Genomic DNA, 16597 nt, shown 5'->3' with positions numbered 1-16597 from the left:
GACACATTTCATAAATTGGCATGATTAGCCAGCCTTGACTTTGTTAAATATCCATCTATGCAACTGTAAGCCAAATAAATACATAAACAAACAAATAAATGCTGACCAAGAGTAGCAACCGGGACACAGCAATGGGGACGCAGGCCGAGCACTGAGTGTTGTCAGAAGCCCTGGGATCCAGTCTGAGCTCCACACTCACCAGCTGAATTCTTGAAGCCAGTCACTTAATCTTCTAGAACCTAGTTTTCTCATTTCTAAGACGGGAATCTCAATCACACAGATTCCCCGTGAGGATTAAATAAACAAACTGGAAAGTATTTTTACAAGCAATAAAGAGCTTTATTGTTAAGAAAACCAAGCATATATGACAAATTCTGACGTCTCCACAGACTTTCAAACATGAATAATTTAATCTCCCTTATATGAGAAGCAAAATTCTATACCAAAAATTCTAATCATATCTTGAGAAGCCTACAACTCCAAGGGGCTTCTGACTTAGGTAAGACTCTGAACCTGTAATGTAAGTCTGAAGTCAATGCTGACTATCTCTAATGAAGACACCTTGAGGACTCATTTCATCTGATCAAGGCAAAAGGTACAAATAACCTTACCTGTCCCAAGATCTCAATGCATGAAGTAAAGAACTGCCTTGTTGGGGGATGACGCTGCGTCTCATCGCTGACGTAATCCACAATGGTAAAGAAAAGGCTAATGCCAACTTTCTGAATCCCAGGTGTAGGCTGCAACTTGTAGGCATTCACTAAGGCCCTGTGGGAAAATGTGGGTAAGACTACCATTCACAGTGAAAGATTCCATACTCACAAGACCTTCTTTGATACCCTATGTTTCTCAGGAAATATTCCTGAGAGTCCTCAGAGCTCCCATGAAAATGTCACTCTAGAAATATTTCATGGATTAAATATGTATCTTCAAACTTCACTAACAAGAGTTTTTTTCTTTTCTTTTTTTTTGAGACAGAGTCTCAAAATGCAGTGGCATGATCTTGGCTCACTGCAACCTCTGCCTGCCAGGTTTAAGTGATTCTCCTGCCTCAGCCTCCTGAGTAGTTGGTATTACAGGTACATGTCACCATGCCCAGTTAATTTTTTATTATTTTATTTTATTTTACTTGTTTATTTACTTATTTTGACAGAGTCTCACTCTGTTGCCTGGGCTGGAGTGCAATGGCACGATCTCAGTTCACTGCAACCTCCACTTCCCAGGTTCAAGCACTTCTACCACCTCAGCCTCCCAAGGAGCTGGGATTACAGGCACCCGCCGTCATGCCTGGCTAATTTTTTTGTATTTTTGTAAAGACAGTGTTTCAACATGTTGGCCAGCCTGGTCTTGAACTCCTGACCTCAGGTGATCTGCCTGCCTGGGCCTCCTAAAGTGCTGGGATTACAGGCATGAGCCACTGCACCTGGCCAATTTTGTATTTTTCGTAGAGACGGGGTTTCACCATGTTGGCCAGGGTTTTGTCGAACTCCTGACCTCAAGTGATCTGCCAACATCCCAAAGTGTTGGGATTACAGGCATGAGCTGCTGTGCCTGGCTGATTTTCAATATTTAGCAATGACTTCATATTCTCCTAAGGGAAAAAAAAAATCAGCTATAAGAACTAATTAACATTCTCATCCTTATTTAAAATGTTCACATTTTGCATGTAATTCATGTTATTTAACTTTTTGTATTCTTCATATAATTTTTTAAAACACAAACCCTGATTTCTCTACATTTTAAAATCCAAAACACTGACTAAGGTTGAGATAAAGATTTCTGTATAGAATAAGATCCTAGAGTAAAGATATCCCTTCCATTTCTCATACCTTTTTGTGTCCCTTTCCCAGTAAAACATCAACCTCTTGTTTGCCTGGTCTCCTTCTCTTTCCCAGGCTCCCCAGCCCAACACACAAAAGGACTCAATGCTCCCCTCCATATACCATCCTACTCTATTGAGGGGATCAGCTACTGGAACTAAATGTTGAGTCAGTCACCTTAAAGTAAAGGCAGAGAGTCAACCCCCACCTCCCAAGTCATGTCATGGTAGCTTTGGAAAGAAAAGAGGACAGTGAGAGTAAACCACAATGAAATCCAAAAGAAAACCACAATGGTCAAATCCAAGTTCACAACCACACTTGAGGGCCCTGATTCCCCTAAGTAACTGTGCAGTAATCTGAGTTGACAATAAGAAGTTCCTGGGTAAATGTGACTTTGCTATAAAACATAAGCACTAATTCTCTCCACAACTGAATTTCAATGCACTGCATCATCTCATAATTCAGGGGTCAGCAAACTTTTTCTATATAGGGCCAGATAGTTAATACTTTCTGCTTTATATCTCTGTTAGAACACTAAACTCTGCTATTACAGCATAAAAACCATAGAAATTATAAATAAATGGAGATGGCTGTGGTCCAATAAAACTTTATTTATAAAAATAAGTAGCAGGCCAGATTTGACCCAAAGGCCATAGTTTGCTGATCTCTGTACTAAATTAATCTGTGGGTGCTGCAGGGTGGTGGTGGCATAGTAGCATGTATGATTACTATTAATAATACAACAAAACATCAAATTATAATGTCCAAAAAACTTACGTGATCAGGTTTTCTGCATGAACAGCGGCTTCCACGATATTAAGTGATGGTGGTTTAGCAGCTTCTGCTTGCAACTGCTTCACTTCTTTCCGTAAAACATGAAGCTGTTGGGTTACTGCTTCATTCTTATGCATGCCTTCAAACTAACAAAAATTAAAGTTACCAAAAGACATTTCCCCTCATGTTTCTAGAACAGATTATTTTATTACAAATACACTAGGCATATGACAAAGAATACTATTACAACTAATGTTATAATTTAATTTAAAACTTTCAGTTGAACTTCAAGGTGATGGAAAAACTTCGAAAGGCCAAGGCAGGTGGATCACTTGAGCTCAGCAGTTCAAGACCACCCAGGGCAACATGGTGAAACTGCATCTCTACTTAAAGAAAAAAAGAATCTCAGGTTTTCTGTGAAGAATCAAACTTAAATTAAATAGAATTATTGTCTTATAAAAATACTAAAATGTATATCTCTTTATATGACTGCCTTACAAACTGATAAGATCTCGAATTAATTTATCAATAATTCAAAGTCTTTTGTAGGATACTATTTCACTTATGTTTCAACTCCTCAACTCCTCACCAAAAACAGGCCCCATGTCTTCCACCACAGAGGCTTTTCTTTTTCTTTTTTTTTTTTTTTTTTTTTTGAGACAGAGTCTCGCTGTGTCACCCAGGCTGGAGTGCAGTGGTGTGATCTCGGCTCACTGCAACTTCCACCTCCCAGGTTCAAGTGATTCTCCTGCCTTAGCCTCCCAAGTACCTGGGACTACAGGCATGCACAATCACACCTGGCCAATTTTTGTATTTTTAGTAGAGATGGGGTTTCACCATATTGGCCAGGCTGGTCTCGAACTCCTGACCTCGTGATCCACCTGCCACAGCCTCCCAAAGTGCTGGGATTACAGGTGTGAGCCACTGTGCCTGGCCGAGGCTTTTCTTGCAGCACAGAAAACCCCTCCTCTGCTGATCATGCCTCCCTAGCCATAGTCCTTCTATGTGCTCTCAATCCAACACACACCAACTCAACTTGAAACACTCAGGCTGCAGACACGTGTGCCCAGCATGAAAAAAAGATGACACAGATGCTGCTCACAAATGCAGTTTTGAAAGGAAGAAAATATATACAATCATAACACAACAAGATAAGATAAAATATGGGGAAATGCCTAAACCAACTCCATGCCAAGGAAAGAGCAACTGGCTAATTCCTAAATTCAGCAGTTTAGGTTCCTAAAAACTGATCTTTAATAAAATTTTTATTGGTTTTCAGTAAAGGTATGAAAAATAAGAAGAATTTATTGAACTTTAAAAGAAAATAAATTTTTTTCAACTCAACAGATTATTCTTTTTTAAGATTTGCCTTTCTTACTTGAGGAGCTATCAACAAACCCTTTCTCTGACAGTGACATACATAACTGGTTTGCTTATGCAATTTTTGTGTCATTTTTTGGATGCGGATAGAGGCAGAAGAAAAGAGAAGACATCCTGGGCCCAGGCTGCAACACACAGAACTGACATGACAGCCACGGCGAATGTGGGACAGAGAGACAGGGAGGAGGAGCCTGGCCAGGGTTGCAGGGTGCAGTAAAATCTGACTGCAGAGCTGGGAGAGCTCTCTTGGGGAGGGTTTGAATAGCAGGCCAGGAAGTCTGGACTTTTCTTACAGGCACAGCTGAAGAGGCCAGAACATTTAGAAGGCAAGAGTTCTAAATTCTACATTTTCCTCCTATGGTCTTCCCCAATCACATGGGTGAGCAGTGGGGTCTATAGTTTTCCTTTACATTTCCCTGTCCGAACCCCGTCTTCAGCCATCACTGCAATGATTAAAGGTATCTTTTGTAAATAATGTAAATATTTAATTCACAATCTTATTACCTGAGGCCTTTATGTCACTTATGAGGCCTGAGGTTATTATCACGAATTGTGTACTAAAAGTTCCTAAAGGGCGGCAGCTCACGCCTATAATCCCAGCACTTTGGGAAGCTCAGGCAAGCAGATCACTTGAGGTCAGGAGTTGGAAACAAGCCTGGCCAACATGGTGAAACCCTGTCTTTCCTAAAAATTCAAAAATTAGCCAGACCTGGTGGCAGGCACCTGTAGTCCCAGCTACTCAGGAGGGTGAGGCAGGAGAATTGCCTGAACCTAGGAGGCAGAGGTGGCAGTGAGCTGAGATCATGCCACTGCATTCCAGCCNAAAAAAAAAAAAAAAAAAAAAAAAAAAAGTTACTGAAGGGCAATGGTCCTATTTGTTTTACTTACCCAGAATCCCAGCACAGCATAACTCTGACAATACAATGAGCACCTATTTTTTATGACTGTGATAATTTTCTTGCATAAAACTCACCAACAAATCTTTACAAAACTTCTTTAAAAAAAAAAACAAAACGCTCCATGACATGAAAATGCATGAAAGTAAATACTCAAGAACATATAATGTTAACAATAATTAATTTTTACTATTGGAGAAATGAAAGTTTAAAAAAGAAATTTAAAAGAAATTTAACTAGATAATAAATCAATACAAGTATCTGAATTAAATTTGAAATCTTTCAAATAACAGACCAATGTTTAATATCCTAAAATGTGATTAGGAGTATCTGCAGTCAGCCTTTTTGTTCAATATGTCACCAAATACAGTTAGACTGGGACCATGTGTGTCACAGAATTGCCTGGCTGGCCTGGAGAGAAAGCAGGCAAACAGGAAGAGAGACAATCTGAGATGAGGAAGGAAAACACAGAATGAAGGGAGGTGGAAAGGCGAAGGATCCAGAAACCACTTGATTGGAAAATGCAGAGACAGGACTAAAACTGCTTTGTAACCCAAACTTTACAATTGCCATTCCATGTTGTAGAAACTACTAAAAGAAAACCAGCTAGTTTAGGAAAGTTAAGACTCTCTCACAAAAAACATCCCCAAATTACCATTATTTTCCATTCTATTTATTTTTGTTTATTGTTCCCACCACTGTTGAAAGATTTCTTTTATTACTATAGTGAAGGTGAGAGAAACTGAATGACCATCAGTTCATAATTACAAGAAGTCATAGACAATAGAACAAAGTAGTATGGTGGAAGCCCCTCCACTTGAGTCATTTTAAGTAGTACAGAAATTTAAAAGTTTCCTTGTCTAAATTTAAAAGTCTGACAAAGCACGTCCTCTAGCCAGTTTTTACAATAATGTGAGGTCCTCAGTGGGTCTTTTCCAGCATTCATTTCTAGGAATGAACAAATTTTTCACATGATAATAAATCAGTCCTGGGGCCAGTAAACATACCCACAATACCAAAGTACATAAAAAAAAAAATTATAAATCACCCCATTTCCCCAGGGGACATCACTGAATTGTTAGAGGCTTCTATTGGGAAGAGAGAATACAGAAAGAAGCACGTCTCACATCCCATAAAATATATTTGCCTTTGTATACCCCAAACAAGCCATACATAGTTCAACTACTTGCAAATAGCTGGAAATTTCCAGGACATTCTTTCCCAGAAAAATTCTATTAAGGAACAAAATATTTTCATGATATAACCTGAACTCTTTATATATTTAAGGCTGGGCACAGTGGCTTACACCTGTAATCCCAGCACTTTGGGAGGCCAAGCCAGGTGGATCACCTGAGGTCAGGAGTTGGAGACCATCCTGGCCAACCTGGTGAAACCCCGTTTCTACTAAAACTACAAAAATTAGTTGGGTGTGGTGGTGCACACCTGTAATCCCAGCTATTCTGGAGGCTGAGGCAGGAGAATCGCTTGAACCTGAGTGGTAGAGGTTGCAGTGAATTGAGATTGCACCATTGCATGCCAGCCCGGGCAACAGAGTGAGACTCTGTCTCAAAAAAAAAAAAAAAAAAAATTATTTTTAGTAGATGGGGTTTCACCATGTTGGCCAGGCTGGTCTTGAACTGTTGACCTCAGGTTATCCACCCGCCTCCACCTACTAAAGTGCTGAGATTACAAGTGTGAGCCACCATGTCCAGCTTGTTTTAATTTTTTTAGCACACCTCTGCTGAAAGGAAGCATCCTTATTTGTAACACACCACTCATTAGGTTGTGTTGCAGCCTGTTTTGTGTTATGATTAGTTCTATGCTCTTACTAGATTTTGAGTTACACAAGGTCAGGGACTTTGTCTTATTCATGATTATATCATCAGTGCCTCATATAGTCAGTGCTGCAAAATGGATGTGTTTGAAGGAATGAACAACTCTAGATGTATGCCCTGCGTAAGTAAGTTCCCTGATTTTAACTACTTTCAGGAATTTTGTAGGTATTATTCGGCTGTGACAGATATCATGGAAATTGGAACTTTTTTCTATTAAAAATTAATAGTTCATTCTTTGATTGTGCTTACCTTTGCTTTTAAACAGCTTAATACTTTCTGTACTTAAATATTATATACTGCTTACTGTATGTTTTTACTCTAATATAAATGTCTCCCAAATAGTCAGTCTCAGGAAGCAGTAAGGATGGTTGCACTGTCTTTCCCAGCCATATTCACAGTAGTTTTTGTCCCTTGCTTGGGCACTGTCATCTCCCAGATATTATGGTAGGTGTTTGCTTTCATTATCCAACTTAATTTTTTTTTTTTTTTTTTTTTTTTTTTTTTTTTTTTTTTTTTTTTTAAGAGTCTCGCTTTGTTGCCCAGGCTGGAGTGCAGTGGTGGTATCTTGGCTCACTGCAACCTCCGCCTCCTGGGTTCAAGTGATTCTCTCTGAGTAGCTGGGACTACAGGGGTGTACCACTATGCCCAGCTGATTTTTGTATTTTTAGGAGACATGGAGTTTTACCAGTTGGCCAGGTCGGTCTCGACCACCTGAACTCAAGTGATCCACCCACCTTGGCCTCCCAAAGTGGTGAGATTACAGGCGTGAGGTACTGTGCCTGGCTTATCCAACTGAATCTTCACAGAACGAGGATAAGTTCAGAGAAACATGTTCAGAGACACTGTGAGACTTGCCAGAGTCACATAGCTAGTCAGTACCTCCGTCAGGATTCAGGTCTGCATGTGTCTAAGTTCAAGACCCCTACTTTTCCCATTCAGTATTGCTAGGCCATTTTGCTTCAGCTGTTTCAGCTGCAGCTTCTGAATACTGGCAGTGTGATTCTGAGTAAGCTGATCATGACAGTTAAATCTCCTGTAAGTGAACATAGGTACCATTTCATTTTCTCTCTGAGTCTGCATGATAGTATTGCCTTCTTTTTTCATTCTTAACATTCTTAACATTTCAGTCTTAACATTCTAGATTAGATCAGTTTTTTAAAATTAGCCTTATGGGAAATGACATCAGATTTTAAATATAATTTTCATATTCCTTTTGATACTGCCAAGTAAGTGTGGGCGTTTAGCCTAGAAATGTGATCAGATCTGTGCTTAACAAGATGAGTAATGAAAGAATGGAAAACAGACTAGTCAAGGAGAGAGATATGGACAGGAAGTCTAATGCAGTAGGTCAAGGGAGAAGCAAGGGTGCCTACCACGGAGAAATGGCAACGGAAACACAGAGAAGGGGATCAATCTGAAGCCATTTCAGAGGCAGAACCAACATGATTTAGGAAGCAATTATGGAAAATACAGGAATGAAGTAGGGTAGAGTAACTGGAAGAGATGATACTGATGCACAGGTTTCCATATGGGGAGACCAGGTATGTGAAATTACAGGAAGAAGAGATTTGGAAGGTAAAGGTAAGATTAATTTGGGAAATAGGGAGTTTGAGGTATCTGTGGTAGAATGAGGCAGGTGGAAATCTAGATTTGGAACTCAAAAGAGAATTCTGGACTAGAGAAACAGAACAGATCATCAACATATGAGTAAATGGTTCTTTTCTGAACTACTCTGAGAGCTACTGGAGTTATTAACTCTCCAGAAAAAAATTTTACATACACTTTCAGGAACTTCACCAATTCTCTAAAGACCATTCACAGACCCCAGATTAAGAACTCCAGCACAGACAGTAGGCAAGAAAAAAAGATGATGTCATATGAAGAAGGGAATCAGGGCAACTAGCAATCTAAGGGTTTGAGTTGAGAAAGCAGTAGCCCTGGAAACTGAGAAGTGGTCAGAGATTCAGAGGGAAGAGATGAGACTACATAAAGTTCAATATCACCAAATGATAGGATGTTAAAAGGAATCAAAACGACTGGATATAGCCATGAGGTGGTAGACTGGACACATCTCTATAGAGGGCTACAGTTTTATGTATAAAAATAACACAACCTACCTTTTGCAGGATATACTCCCTCCCAGTGACAGTTTCATGATAAGTCATAAACACTGAGAACTCACCCTCTCTAACCTCCATTAACACCTCTTTTTCGACAACTAAAGTCTAGGTGCCATCAGTAGGGGTTCTCAAGGTTATGGAACTTCCCACGTGGAACTAAGTCAGGGGACTAGGCAAATGAGTGAGGCCAGCAGAAAATTAAAACATGCTTTAATAAAACTTGAATATTACTACTGAGGTTAAGGCCACAAAATACATCTACTTTTTCCAATTCTTTAGGCATCTGCAAAATCTCCTTTTTTCCCTCTGTCCTTCATCACTTTTCCCCCTTCTTTCTTCAAGCAATATTAGCAATTACCAATTTTTCTTTTTTTCTTGAGACAGGGTCTCACTCTGCTGCCCAGGCTGGAGTGCAGTAGCACAATCACAGCTCACTGCAGCCTTGACCTCCTGAGGTCAAGTGATCCTCCCGCCTTAGCCACCCAAGTAGCTTGGACCACAGGCATATGCCATCATTAGCCTGGCTAATTTTCATATAATATTATTTGTAGAGACAGAGTTAATCCATGTTGCCCGGCTGTTGAACTCTTGAGCTCAAGCAATCTGCTCACCTCGACCTCCCAAAGTGCTGGGATTACATGAATGAGCCACCAAGCGCAGCCCAATTTTCTTTCAAGAAAGGAAAGCACAAGAACTTCGGTATGTTTGTAAAGACATCTAAGCCATGTTCACATCAGTCCTTATCATAAACCATCTTTTTTTTTTTTACCTCCCTCCAATCAAAATTGCCTAGAAGACATTTTAGAAAAGGTGTAACTTTTTATTTCAGAATTAACAGAGCAAAAGATTATGTTTAAAATCTCAATTCAAGGGTTCAGACAAATAATATAATACTATGATCCCTTTTTCTGTAAAGGAAAAGAGACAAGTCACTGGTAGGCTTAGAGCTACAGCTCCCTGGCCTGCCTGGTGGTATTTTCCACTGCAAGACCCAGAGAGTTAACAGGAGGTCAGACCTGTTCCTTGGCTAAAGCAGCAAATATTTACAAGTCTTCACAGAGCAAGCTATCAGCCAGAATTGGAAAAACATTTCTTTATAGTTATCTCACTTGTCACTTATAAAAATGCACTTTAGAATTCTCTTCTCTATATAAAATTAACAGCCTGGCAAAGATATGTAGTTTTAAAATATGGAAAAACACGGATTGGTGATGACATCCCTTTTTTTACTCTAACCGGATTTTCAGTATTTTCCTCACTAACTCGAACTCCACCCAAAATTGGCAAATTTTTCTCCCAGTTTTACTTCAGCAAGTGATCTTTTTGTAAATATTTCTACCTTGGTCTTACTGCCACAGCGTTGGTAACTGGAACAAAAATACACCAAAAGAAAACTAACTGTATAAAGCACCTGGCCAAAGATAACTCAATGTTTAGCAGTCACACATATTACAATAACATCCAGGAAAATAAGTTGGACTCATCCTAACTTTTAGGTCAGATTTCTGAACTTATACAACTGTTGAAAAATTAGAGATACGTTTTGAAAGTAATGAAAACTACAACACATATAGAAGATTATTTGAGAGAAGGAATTTTCTAGGAAAGAGTCTCCCAAGGAAATTGATGGAGAATACATTGAAATAGTTATAATGAAAATTAGCGAAAAAAGAGAAGGGAAATTTCTGAAACACAAACAAGGGTGGGTAAAATAAATTTTCTCCAATTTCCAAACACTAACAAAAAAGAGTCATTTGTGTATAGACAGATTTAGACCACAGGCAGTGCCCACCTCCAAGCACTGCTCTTTCAGCTTAGGGAATCATGACTTCACTCGAAGGAGAAATACAGTGCAGTGATTAATGAACACAGGCTGGCTGGGTGTGGTGGTTCAGGCCTGCAATCCCAGCACTTTGGGAGTCCGAGGCAGGCAGATTGCTTGGGCCCAGTAGTTTGAGACCACCCTGGGCAACATAGCAAAACCCCATCTCTACTACAAATTTTTTTTTTAAAGAACACTGGCTCTGGAGCTGGAATGCCTGGGTCTTTCTGGCTCTGCCACTTACAGGCTGTGGCACTTCAGGTGCGTTACTTAATTAACTTCTCTGTGACTCTACTTCCTTACCTGAGAAATGAAGATGATAATGGCCACCTCACAGAGTTGTTGTGAGGATTTAAGTGTTTAGACAGGGCCTGGCATAAAGTAAAGGCTATGACACGTTAGCTTCAGCTAAGCTTCCATTGTGAAGTCCATACGGTATCACAGATCCAAATTCTGCCTCTATTCCAGCACAAGAAGGTAACTCTGTGGCGGTTCAAGTTTCAGTCACGTTGGTGCACGTCTCTCCTCTGCCCATCGGCAAGCTCCACCCAATTAATCTGCTTCCCTTCCCACGTTCATCTTCAGGGGCTCCCTGCCACGTACAGCAGACAGCCAGAGCTCCCAATGATGGTACACGCCAGCCTTTCCAATGTGAATTCCCACCATCACCCCCAAAACACTTGAAACAGGCTGACCTAGCCACTGACCCCTAAATGACATCATGGCCACTCCATTTCCACATTCCTTCCAACTGTATCATCACCAAAGTATTTTAAGAATCAGTTGAAGCCCCTCTCTCTAGAAATCTTCTCAATGATTCTATTTTTCTTTGAATTCCTATTTGAATATCTGTCTTACAGGACTCATCTGGTACCTACAGAAATGTGTGATTAGCTCTACGAGTGTTTTCATGTCCCCCAAAACTAGTAAATGTTTGGGACACAGACAGTGTGCTATACATGTCTTTCGATCTTTCTCAGTGATATGCCAATGTTACAGACTCAATTAAAATTCTCTAAATTCTGAAGAAATTTAAACACTTACCTGAACCGTGACAACTGCAGCTCCTTGGCATTTCTTACCGCTGCTGCCTCTGCACTCCAAATGTAGTGTGGCCTGTTCTTCACGATTCACATACTGCCTGGGCATTGTGTCCAACAGCTCACCATCCAGAGCAACCTGCTGAGATTCCCGAAGAGCTGCAGTTCTGAAAAACACCATCAGGAGGTCAAAGAAAGTCTTAGGAAAGGTTATATGATAAGTAATAAAGGCTGCTAGTTACCCACAGCCAGCATTATAGCGCAGCAAGATACGCATACTCCATAGTAACAGAGGACCAAAGGTTGTGAGCCAAGACTTATGAATATCATCTCCCTGGCAGAGAGGCCAAAGAGAAAGCTAAGAAATGAAAGAAAAGCCTATGGAAAAGTGAGACAACTTTGTAGCCACAAACAAAGCTCCATTTAGAATCCATATTATATCAACAACACTTTTTAAACAGACTCTACAAGAACAAATGAGAATTCTATCCTAACTTAATCATCCTTAAGGGTGGCATTAATTGTAAGTGCCAATGACTTATTAGGTATTAGCAACTGGAAGTGAAATGTCAAAGACCAACAAAGCTAACGGTATTCATGGGGTGTCAAAACCGGTCTAACTGTATTTTCATTACATTAATGGGCAGGTGCTTATATGTGCACTCAACACACACTCAACAAATGCCTGGACCAAAAACAGTCAAGGAAAAAAATATCAATAAGAAATTGATTCACATAGGATTTGTAACAGTGAGGCTCACTTACTGTTAATGAAACAGACTTACTCCACATACGTTCCTTCACACAAGAACTCAAGTTGGATCAAAACCTTAAACTGTTGATTATTTTGTATCCACCATGTGAAATCAAAACATTTAATGACTTTTCCACACTTCAATCTATGTTTATGTCAATTTTTTAAAGAATATGGAGAGGTAGAGAGAACAGCAATGAGAAAAGAAAGGAACTCTCGCTTTGCACCTTCCCAACACCATCTTTCCAATATCATAAGATCTCTTCATGAGAAGTATAAGAAAATCTTAACTGGCACTACTGACACCCAGAAATGCTACCATAGGAAACATGAAATTGATAGTTGGTGAGAATACCACATAATTTCAAGGTGAAACTGTAAGACCTGTCACAACTTGGTTAACCAAGTGAACCGTCTGGGCCAGTTTGATCAAACTGTTCTCATGATAAAGATGCTGATGAGGAAGCCACTCCAGGTAGCAAATCATCCAGGCTGTCAAAGCCGTCAGCATGGGAACATGATCCTTGAGGCTGCACGGTCTTACCTGGCCTGCTGTTGCAACAGATTCAGGTCTGTGCACACCAGCTGGATGGCATCCTTCTGACTCAATAGCACAGCAGAGGAAATAACTGGCACGGGAGGCTTCATCAGGTGCAGAAAAAGGGGAGGCTGGGGAGCCTCATGCTTCTGCAGGTTACTTAAAACCCTTTCTTTAGCTGAAAGAAAAGGAAGTCATATATACTGAGCAATCAGGTGAAATAGCAGATCAGAAGCATGTGGTACAATTCAGTAGAATTCCTATCCTCAAAATGATGATAGTCTTATGATAAAGTTAAAGCTCATGATCTTAAATTGTTACCCTAGACAGGCCTTACATGACATGCTAAGAAGTTTGGACTTGATATTAGTGTAAAGTCAGTATCTAGTGCTTTACAACAATATCATGTGGATCTAATGAACAGCTCTATGCAAGCTTGAGTCAGATGGTAGCTATCATCTGAATAATAGTTTAGGTGAATGGAGTAGATCTGGAGTCTGGTTAAGGGTTTAATGCCATCATCCAGAATTCAGAGGAATAGAAGAAAAATGAATAAGCATTTTGGAATACAGCTGAGTCAAAAATCTGCAATCAGGTCAAGGTTTGAACGGGAAGACTGGATGCAGTAAGAGATAAAATGAATAAAGACATACGCGTAAGCTCCTTCAGCATTTCTATTTATGCAGTCACAGAGTCCATCAGTCATTTACTTATTCATTCACTCAACAAATGATTAATGGAGTCCAAATAAGCAATTCAGTGCTACACACACACACACAAAAGTGAATCTCTACCATACAACTTTGCCCTGGATTACACATGATCTCACACTGTTTAATCAAATTTAAATGTTTGATACTTCTAGACCTAGTACAGAGCTGAATACACAGTAGGTATCCAATAGATTCCTTTCTTCCCTCCTGCTCCCTTCGCCACACTATACACATACCACACAGCAGGTGGGGACTGAATAACATGAAGAAAAATGCTGCTACATACCCAATTCTTTTCAATAGCAAGAAACAGAGGAAGGCAGTGTTCAAGGGAATTTCAAGTCAAAAAGTCAACAAGTACTTAAGGGACTACTATGAATTTCCGATTACATTCCAGATGAAACATTCAATTTTCTATTCTTGCTGAGAAAAATTAATAGCCATGACTTTACTTGGCATAAGGAGACTTGTATTGTTTGTACCCCAAACAGAATTCGCATCACAAATAGGTCAAATACAGCACTGTCCCTTATAGCTGGTGTTTTTCCATTAGAACTACCACTTTTTACACAGATGTAGCCAAGCTGGGTATTCATCACTGGATAAGACTTGTGACTATTTATGTTAAAGTTCCTTTCAAGCAACATAAGAGGCCATGACACTAAAGGAAACCTGGGGGCTCTTTCAAACCCAATGTAAGTTACCATAAAAGAAAAACCAGGGATATTTTAAAAACAAAAAATCTAAATTCATATTTAACAGTAAGCCCCACTCTGTACCACAACTGATAAAAATGTTGAAGCCAATAAAACAAATTGAGTTTAAGGAAAAGAAATTGTTATCAAAAGAGTGCTAGTGGAATTTTTCCTACAGCCAATCACAACCACAAATTCAATCATTTAATATAATCATCAACTAACTTCTTATATCTGAGAAAAACCTGAAACTCATTATTTAGAAATCTAGGCCCTAATTCTGTTTAGAAGTGCAAGGTATAGTGATTGCCAGACCCAAGAGGTAGAATACTGAGTGGTGAACAGCAGGTCTCTGGAGTCAGACGGCTCTGCCCAACAACCAGCTATGTGGCCCATGCAGGCAGGTCAGCTAACCAGCTTACAAACTGGGTTTCTTATCTGCTCAGTTGGGATAACCTCACAACATAGGGTTTTTGTGAGGGCTGAGTTAATGCATGTAAAGCACTGAGACAGTGCTTGGAACAAACTAAGGGCTTTATAAATCACTAGCTTAACTCTGGTGAAAACAATTCGCCTTTTAGGGCAGTGTTCAGGCAACATGGAAACACTACAAATAAAAGGGCATGAACAGAAAGCATTTAATAGTTCCCAGATCTATTCACATATTTCTTCTTCTCATTTAACAAACTTTTAGCAATAGAAAAATAAGAATCTATGTGGTTGGCTTGAGAGCAATTTTTATCCCTTCCTCTATATACCTTTCTATATCATTTAATTTTTAAATTAATACATACAACTTTTGTAATCAGAAAAAGTTATTATCGTTTCAAGAAAAAAATGCAGGGAGAGGAACATTGGAGGGAAAAATTTTAGAGCCTTAGACGAGACCAGTCAGTACCACTTTACAGATGAATGATATGAAGTCCACGGAAGTTCTTACTTCTCTCTCTTTATATAACTACTGCATTGGTTCATGGCAAGCTGCAATAAGAAGGTATTTTTACATTTCTCTGAATCACTTCAGGGTCCTATTACACTATATATTATAATAAATATTTTGGTCAACAATTGAATTTACAACTGTAGGTCCCATATTTTTGAAATGTATTCAGTATTAAAATTAATAGGTGACCCCAAATATCAGCAACTTTATAGGTTAAATGGGCTTTTGCGGCCTGAGAGTAAACTGTTAATTTATAACACTGTTTCTCTAAAAAAAAATGTATTGGGAGAAACAAGCACCTTAAAAACTTCAGGAATCTGATTCATTTGTATGGTAAGGGTTCCAGGTACAAAAGAAAAGAGTTTATAAAAGAAAAAGACAGACTTCTGATTTTTAAAACTGCAAACCCAAAGAAATGGCATTTATAGTTGCACTTTTCACCACTGTGTAAGTAAACTGAAAGCACCAGGGAAAAAAGAGACACTGGGGGAATAAAGTATATCAGCCTCAACCCTCAATGGCTCTGATTCAATCATCCATTCACTCAGTGGAAGAGGCAGGTGCTCACGGGACCCACCCAGCAAAGGGTCAGTGAAGTCCAGCTGCACTGACAAATTGCAGGGTGTGGAATGGGACTCAAGCTTGGCCTGCGTCCACAGACCAACAGTCTCCTGAAACTCATGATAGATGCGTTCCATGTTCAAATATTCCATCCACAGATCCTGGAACAGAAAGACAGTATTTTAACTCTGACAGACAAGTCACAGATTCATTTATAAAACTATATATTTAACTATAAACTGAACCAGTAAGTTTCAACATGAAGTGGTCTACTCCAAGTTCTCCAGGATTAGGATAAATTGCCATGAAAATGACCACTCTAACAATCTCTGAGGTAGCTATAAAACTTTTTTGATTGTGTATCATGATTAGAAAAAATTTTAACAGCTCTATATGTATATTTATAAATTACATATATATACTATACAGCCAATACATTACATATACTATAAGACATAGGTAAAAAATGGCAACTCTTAAAGAGAGAAAAAATAAAATATTAAAAATAATCAAATCTAAATTAGATCAAGACACTAAATGCAACTATCAATTTACAGTAAATACAGGGGACAGAAAAACATGTTAAACTACACCATGAAGATACAGTTAGCAAAATCCATACTGTGGGGAACCTCTATGGACAAACTACTCAGCTTCTACAACAAATAAATTGCAAGGAAAAGTAAAGGGATAACGGGAGGGCTTG

General features: G+C 39.2%; 1 protein-coding gene across 2 annotated transcripts in view; it reads right to left on the bottom strand.

Moving 5' to 3' along the window:
- The window catches only part of EPG5 (ectopic P-granules autophagy protein 5 homolog), a 112885-nt gene that overhangs the window by 35336 nt on the left and 60952 nt on the right, over positions 1-16597 (bottom strand). For both annotated transcript variants that reach the window (XM_017529711.2, XM_037738988.1), the window contains exons 25-29: positions 15908-16052; positions 12986-13157; positions 11692-11854; positions 2598-2740; positions 612-768 (exon numbers count right to left, since the gene is read on the bottom strand). In XM_017529711.2, coding sequence (XP_017385200.1) covers positions 612-768; positions 2598-2740; positions 11692-11854; positions 12986-13157; positions 15908-16052 — 780 coding nt within the window. The remainder of the gene's footprint in view (positions 1-611; positions 769-2597; positions 2741-11691; positions 11855-12985; positions 13158-15907; positions 16053-16597) is intronic.

The sequence above is a fragment of the Cebus imitator genome, unplaced genomic scaffold (genome assembly GCF_001604975.1).
Source record: "Cebus imitator isolate Cc_AM_T3 unplaced genomic scaffold, Cebus_imitator-1.0 Scaffold60, whole genome shotgun sequence".
NCBI classification, from domain to species: domain Eukaryota; kingdom Metazoa; phylum Chordata; class Mammalia; order Primates; family Cebidae; genus Cebus; species Cebus imitator.
The sequence above is the reverse complement of the archived record's forward strand: the minus strand, read 5'-3'. Positions and strand labels throughout refer to the sequence as shown.